At 37.7% G+C, this 7,819-nt stretch overlaps 1 protein-coding gene across 1 annotated transcript in view; it reads left to right on the top strand.

Moving 5' to 3' along the window:
- Window positions 1-6,198, top strand: part of MINAR2 (membrane integral NOTCH2 associated receptor 2) — a 16,529-nt gene extending 10,331 nt beyond the window's left edge. Inside the window, exons 2-3 of the mRNA XM_007459996.1 lie at window positions 2,360-2,587; window positions 6,019-6,198. Of these exons, the coding sequence (XP_007460058.1) occupies window positions 2,360-2,587; window positions 6,019-6,198 (408 nt within the window). The remainder of the gene's footprint in view (window positions 1-2,359; window positions 2,588-6,018) is intronic.
- Window positions 6,199-7,819: the final 1,621 nt, after the last annotated feature.

Raw genomic sequence — 7,819 nt, forward strand, 5'->3', positions numbered from 1 at the left:
CTCTTTCCATTAAATGATAGCTTACTTATACATAAATGACATAAATAATGATTAAAGTATATAAAGGGTAAATGGACAAAGTAACGGTTAATACAGAAGAGGCTAGGTAAGCTTTGAAATGTTACTTTAAGTATTTTTAAAAAGAAGTTATTTTAGAGCTTATATGAGTAAAATAATGGAATTACTGTTGAGTTTCCTTTTGTTAAATGTAATCCATCTAGAATGTGGAGTGAAAAGTTAAACTCAAATACATGCTTTGTTTCCTTTCTTAAGAGATTTTGAAAAAATTTATCAAAATACAAAAGAACCTCAACCATGATTAGTATTTTCTATTTCTTCCATAAAATTCTTAATAAAGTTATTCTATTAATTTTCCCTTCACATGTCCTTCAGACATAAAATTGTCATGCAATGCAAAAATAAATGGCACCAAGTTCTAGGATGAACATCAAACATTCAAGAATATAGTTTAGAATTAATGGCTTGAATGTTCTTTTAAAAATAGCTCTGATTATTTTTCTGTCTTTTGTATATTAGTTTTTCAAGATCTTTATACATTGTAATAGAAAGTATTATTTTTTCTTAACCCCTGAAACTGTATTTTTCTGATTTATAGGGCTTTCTTATTTAAGAAGCTCAAGGAATAGTCCAGCAGACAAGAAAACTGACAAAGTCAATTTTTCAATGTCAGAAGAATTATTTCTCTTCAAAGATAATCAAAGATATCTAGCCTTGAAGAAAAAAACTTGAGTCAGAATTATGCTAAACTGAAACTATCTAAATTTTGTATCAAATTGTTTTCTCTCAATCCAGAAACATTTTTCATGAGGTCATCCATCTTAAAGATAAACACTAAGTCAAGATGATTTATTATTTCATTACAAACTTCAATATTATGGAATATAAATTGATTTTGAGCAGACCAATGACCTAATAAAGTCAGAGATGATCTCCAAGTTGAAAGTCAGAGATGATCTCCAAGTTGATCACTAAGTATGTAAAAAATGTCTGGATTAAGAAAATTAGATAAACCTAAGGCCAAAGAGAATGTGAATGGTTTTATCTAGATGATTTTTTGCCAGCCATTTCAGAAGGAAACTATATATAATATTAGTTCACAACTTAGCTTATATAAACACATATTTAATGTGACCTATATACCCCAATAGATACTGAGGGAATCAGTGTATTAATGATTATAAATATAACTCAGAAAAATATTAATTGCTATTGAAACTTCTCTGTTTAAGAAGACTGAAATATGTGAAACACATTTATTGAAAAAATTCCTGTAAATTAATGAAATGTGTCACCAGTTTTTAAGGGTTAAACCTAAGTGTTCCAAAAATTAACTTATGTGGAATTCCTCTCCCATGATGCTCCATCATAAATGAGACGTTGCTATAAACTTTTTTTCTGCTCAATTTTATTTGGCCAATGAACAAATTTTAATCTAAAATTTTTCTACCTTTCTGATAGTTTTGTAGTCATAAGAAAAAAGAGCAAAGTAAAAATATGAAGGTCATACCAGACACAGAAAAACCCCTTTGTATGATTCCATTTATATAAATGAATACAAACTGACCTATGCTGTTATCCTACTGGTTATCCTTAGGGAGGGAGAGGGATAGTAACTGGAAGACAGCAAGAGGTGTGCTGGTAATGGTTTGTTTCTTGGTAGTATCTTGGGTTTATTTGGTATGTGAAATTTTATAATATATGCACTTTTATAATATATGCACTTTTCTACATGTATCTCATGCTTTAACAAAAAAAAGTTTTTAAACATCTAAAAGTCAGAATTAGAGCCTTCCAATAGCCAGCTGGTCTGTAGCTACATAAAGGAGTGCAATGCTAAGTTAGTCCAGTTCTCCAAGCTGCCTGAAATAAGAGTCCTAAGGGAGTTCCCATGAAAGCCAAGGCATATCTATAAAATGCCTTTTAATCTTGATTTTGCTGGATTAATACAGCAATGTTAAATTTTTTTAATCAGTCATGGAATGCACAAGTAGAAAGAAAATAAAGTGTCAAATCTCAGTGCAAATAAGCTGGGGAAAAATGGCTTTGTTTAGAATTTACTATTTGAATTAAAGAACATTGTCCTTTCTCTGTTGTTATAAAATAGCATTTTAATGAATGATTACTGAAGCTCAACAAGATCACATGCAAAGAAATAACTCAATTAATGGTAGGATCCTAGGTCAACCTGGATCCTAGAATTCTTCCTTCATTCATTGTCCTAATCTGTTGGGCTTCCAGGCAGAATCAGCAAGCTTTCAGGTACAATTATTTCACGTTGCCTTCCTTGTCATCAGTGACCTATTGGTAAGACAAACTTTGTCACTGTGCCTCCTGACAGAGAGAGAAGAAGAATATTACTGCTCAACGAATGCGGAGATCCAGTGCGGAGAGTGCTGTGAGCACAGAGAGCCCCCCACCATCCCTGTCATCAGTTCTGAAGAATAACCCACTATATGGTGATGTGAGTTTGGAGGACGCTATGGAAGAAAGAAAAAAGAATCCTTCATGGACCGTTGAGGAATATGACAAGCATTCCCTTCACACAAACCTCTCTGGGCATCTGAAGGTACTCAAGGCAAAGAATCAACTCCTTTAATTGATGAGGGAGATCAGTTAAATAATCCTAAAAGAAATGGGTACTGAGGTGAAAGGCACTCTTTACTAGGCACAAAATTTCTAGATTTCAGGTCATTTTGGCCTCTGGCTTCACTTTCTCTCTCCTAGTCAGTAGTTTTGTTTATTTATGTGTTTTGTATTTTACAATTTCAGCAATTACCAGCATCTCTACAGTGTAGAGAGAAAGAAATGGTGTGACGCAGAAGAAGGGTTTACCTGGAAGGTATCAGGTTTTGAAAGTTAATTTGCCAGATTAAGTATGTTTTCCTCTAGTTTTGTGATCATCTATGTTCATGAATACTTAAGAGTTCCTTATTCTACATTTATTCAAAAATATTGACTAAATGCTCTGTCTTAGGCACTGTGCAACGCAGTTCTCATCAAAGATCATTTTATTTCAAGCCTACTCAGTGATTTAAGATTGCAAATTTACATTTTGGACATTTTCCTGTGTCTCAGTAACAAAACAAAACAAAAACATTTCAACACAGGAAAAGTATGCAATGAACTCATTCACCCAGCTTAAACCCAATTCAGGTTTTTCTTTTTTTTCCCCCTGGTGTCACCCATCAAATAGAGGGTCTAGGAATACCTGAAAAGCAGGGAGAGAGGCCCTCTGTTTTCTGAGTGGACTGGATTCCTACCCAGCCTTGGCTTACCTCTGCCCACCCTAGGGCCAGAAAGGTCTGACATTTTCCAAGTACACTTCCTTTAACAATGTATGTCTGTTCTAAACCCCATACTTTAATCACCTACAGATTTTTCCTGCTTAAGGGGACAGCATTATGTCCCTCTAAAGTCCTACACTTTTTAAAATCACAAGTGTGCACTCCTTGAAATAGTGTCCAAAGTCTTTGGAGTTTCTTAGTCTCCTAGTGGATTTAGTGTATCTCCTCCTTAATGTAGCCTCTTTTCCAGAGACGTTTCCATAACAGATGCTCCCCCCTAGCAACAGTAATCTTGTGTTTTTTATCAGGAATCTAAAGATCAATACCTCTAGGAAACAACCTTCTGCAACTAGGAAAAAGTGTATTGATTTATTTCACAAACATTTCTTGACTGTATGCTAGAGCCTCTATTCTTTTCTTTGTTGTTTACATGAATGACAAAGGGACTAGGAAGATGAATATGACTCTCCTTGCCCTCAAAATTTTATCTAACTGAGCAAAGTAACAATAACTCTAGACAGGACAGAGGAAATGACAAGACAGAGGAAGAGGATAGTGGATAGAGGATAGGAAGAACAGTGGAAAGTGCTGTGCAGATTCAGAAGAGGACAAAGTCCCACTGGATTAAAAGAAGCCTTTATGAAAAAGTTAATTTATGCTGGACTTGAAGAATGTGTACAATTCCAGAAGACATAGGTGTTTGTATGAGTGGAGAGGCCCTCTTCTGTCAGAAGTGACAAGAAAAAAGGCACATATACAAGAGTGTGAGAGAGTTTGTCAGAACAACAGGTAGTCCAGTTTTGCTGGAGCTACGGTTTAAGTAATAGAATAATGGGGGGGGGGAAGGCTAACAAACAGACTCAAAAAAAAAAAAGTTCAAATGTAAGGCTAAAGAAACTGAACATTATCGGCACTGAGGGGTAATATTTTGTTGGACAATACCACGACATGCTTAGGAAGACTGAACGTGAATTGCTGGATGCATTGCTTTACGAAAGCCAGGGCCGGCCCCCTCCCCACCCGTCCTCTACCTGTACACTCACCTCAGAGCAGAGGCCCGTCAGGTCAGAGGCTTGTATGCAGACCTCATGATGCTATTTTGAGAGCTGCTTCTGGAAGTCATGGCTTTTGTTTTTATTAGGATCTCTTCTTGACCTCATCATTTCAACTTCTTTCATCACCGTCCCTACCCATGTCTCCTAATTAGCAGACAGAGCCCCCAACCTAATTTCTGAAACCTTTTCAACTACTTTACAGGCCATGAAAGTTCCATGTGCTTTTGGCCACTCCCATTTTTCTAAATTACTAACTTTATGAATAAGAAAGGAGAAAAGAAGCCCATATTTAGTTACAAAGGCAAGCTATAGGCAGAATGTAAGAAAGGATAGTCTCCATTATGGAAGTTCTTTCTGAAGAATGAGGCATTAAACTTGCAGGCAAAGTGCAGGCCTCTGATTAGGACACAGACACAAATGAAGGATAAGAGTGAAGTAGGCAAGGATTTTTAAATCAGCTATCCTTTTGCACATGTCATCCAAATTTTATTTTAATGTTTTCGCTTTTCTAAGACTGGGAAGTTGAACCTAGTAGCAATGTGATGGAAGAGTTATATTGCCATCAACAGAATCTACCCAGCTCCCCTTCCTCTTTTAGCAATCTGAAGCTAGTTCATTACCCTTGTGTCCAGCCATGGAAACTGGCTGCCTTTAAGTCCACTGAGCCTAGAGAGGCAGAGAGAGGGTGGGCAGCCCAGCTACAAGCCACTGCAATACTCCAAATGAGAAATAATAAGGCCTGAAGTGGGTTTATGAAAATAGAGATTCAGCATTCACCATAAATTTGTTGTATCTCTACTAGATGCCAGTTATAGACACTGAATCATTAGCACTGAAAAACAGCAGGAGAAAATAGGAGGGAAAATATATATATATGTGTGTGTATATATATGTTTTAGATGTGTGGACAGTAGAGTTTGCAGATGATTCATTGGACATAGGAGATGAAATTGAGTTGAAGACAATTTCTCAGGGTTGAATGGGAGACAAGGCCAGTGAAAGAATCAGAGACATGGGGCCGAGGAGGTGATGTGGGAAAGGATATACTGGGTCCTTTCTCCAGAAGGTCAAACAGTGCCAGAGTTTCTGCATGCCAACATGCTGTGTTCCGCTACAAGGAAGACCAGAAGGTTGAGAAGCATGGGAAAGACTCTTTACTCTTGGTCTTACTCCTCCTTCCATGGAAGTCAGCTTCTGGATTTACTGAAAAACTCAGCACACATCTTTATCCCCATTATGCCAACAAACTCAAACCCCCAAGGCTCTGCTAAGGCAAGGAATTTTAATTTTATTTCAACTCACTAACCTGATTGGCACACAGTATTTATGAGTTGTAAGAGACACGAAATTAGCGAAAAGATGACAGAAACGTTCTTGTGTTTCTGACCCTGCAATGTGAGCAATTTATTTAGTAAAGCCATGCAGACTTCCTAATGAATTCTCATGCAGACCTACAGGTTGACGCTGAGGATTCCTGGTCAGCCAGGAGGCTGTAGCTACATGTTCCTACTATTCTGGGAAGCCTAGCCTCTCTTATTTGAGCAGTGACACTTAGGACAGTGTGAATATGGACGTAAAGTACCTATACGGTCTTGTTCTGCAATCTCATTGAGTCTGTAACACTGACTGATCCTATTCTTCGTGTAATTTTCTTTTAGGAAAATCCTAATGACCTACGGTTTTGGTTGGGAGACATGTACACACCCGGTTTTGATACCTTACTGAAAAAGGAAGAAGAACAAGAGAAGCATTCAAAATATTGTCGTATAGGTCTGATTTTGCTCCTCATTGCCTGTGTCTTGGTTTCCATAGTAACTGTTAGCACTTTTTTCACCTAAAGAAACTGCCACAGACACAGTGACATTTCTTTAAAATCTTTCTAAATAAACATTTGCAGAAAAACTTGTTTACGGAGTGTGAATGTATTGTTGATGGTTCAGTCAAATGTAATTGTCTCGTAGAATGCAAACGTTGTTTGAGATATGCTAACTTTCTCTACTTTATCCTGTGAAACCTTTGTAAGAATCCCAGCCTGAGCTTTGTCCTTTGAGAAGCAAGAATTCTGGGGATCGTAACCACTAAAAAGTTAATACAGACAACCAAACTTAAACACTTTGATAGCGAACAAAACAGCACCAACAACTTCCAGCAGCTTTGTCCTAATGCCTACACTATATTCACCTTGTTTTTATTTCTTTTTTGATTATCATTTTTTATTGGAGTATAATTGCTTTACAATGTTGTGTTAGTTTCTGCTGTACAATGAAGTGAATCAGCTATATGGATACCTATGTCCCCTCCCTCTTAGACCTCCCTCCCACCCCCCAATCCCACCCATCTAGGTCATCACAGAGCACCGAGCTGAGCTCCCTGTGCTATACAGCAGGTTTTTAAACACTGTTATCACCCTCCTGTCATCACTAGGAAAGTTGAGCAGATCATTTTTTGGTCAACTGCCAGGTATACAGGATACAAGCTTCTAGACATGCTGCCTGTTGGGTTGGATTCACGCTGTTTTATCTTCCTTTATTCCTGTTTAAGCGAGAAAAAAAAGGGGTAGGGATATTCAAACATTTTTATTTTCCCAGTAATCCTTTATAATGCCTCAGTTTCATGTTGCAATTTTCATAGACCTAAACTTGGACAGGCCATAGTTATATAATTAATCACATTTAGATCCAGTTGTGCTTACTGATTGATCCAAATTGGCTAGTGTGACCCCTGGTGGCGGTCAGGGTATATCAACAGCCCTGGCCCTAAAAAATCAGAGGGAATGCTAAGAGAACAGAACTTGAATACTAACTGTGCCTTTTGCTAGAACTCTTGGACCCTGAGCAAGTCATTCTTTCTGAAAAAGGATAATATCACCTCCCCAGTAGAGCTTGCCTAAGGACTAAATAAGAGACATAGATAAGAGTAATGCCTGGCTCCTAGTAAGTAGTTGCCTAGTTAACTGCGGTCTTTACCATTAACATGGTTTATCAGCACCTGAAATCACCTTACTTTGCGGGGCAGATACCTGGGAATGTGGTTCTGGGCACAGAAGGAGAAGTAAGTCACCACCCTTCCCTTTCTCCTTGGACACCCTTCCCTAAGTCCCTCATCCCCACTCCTTTCTCCTCATTCAAGACTCCTCGCCGCCCCCAGACTATCTCAGGCAGAAAAAAAAAAGGGACATTCTCCTCTTCCCATTAGTCAGGTTTTGCCTTTTTGGGGTTGCCATATCATTTTGTTGTTATTTCTCTTAAAAATACTTGAAATAAAGTGCATTAAAATACAGTGTGACTGTACAGTAAAATCGTTGTGCACAAAAATTCTCTTAAGCATATTTCTTATTCCTCCTCTTCTTTATGATAGGTTCTAGTCACAGTTAGAACTGAATTAAGAAGCAGTGAAAGTCCTGGGGGCTCCCTGAGGGCAGGCACCCCCTCACTGCATATGCCTCGTAGACAACAACTT

Source organism: Lipotes vexillifer, unplaced genomic scaffold (genome assembly GCF_000442215.2).
Source record: "Lipotes vexillifer unplaced genomic scaffold, Lipotes_vexillifer_v1.1 scaffold44, whole genome shotgun sequence".
Lineage (NCBI taxonomy): Eukaryota > Metazoa > Chordata > Mammalia > Artiodactyla > Lipotidae > Lipotes > Lipotes vexillifer.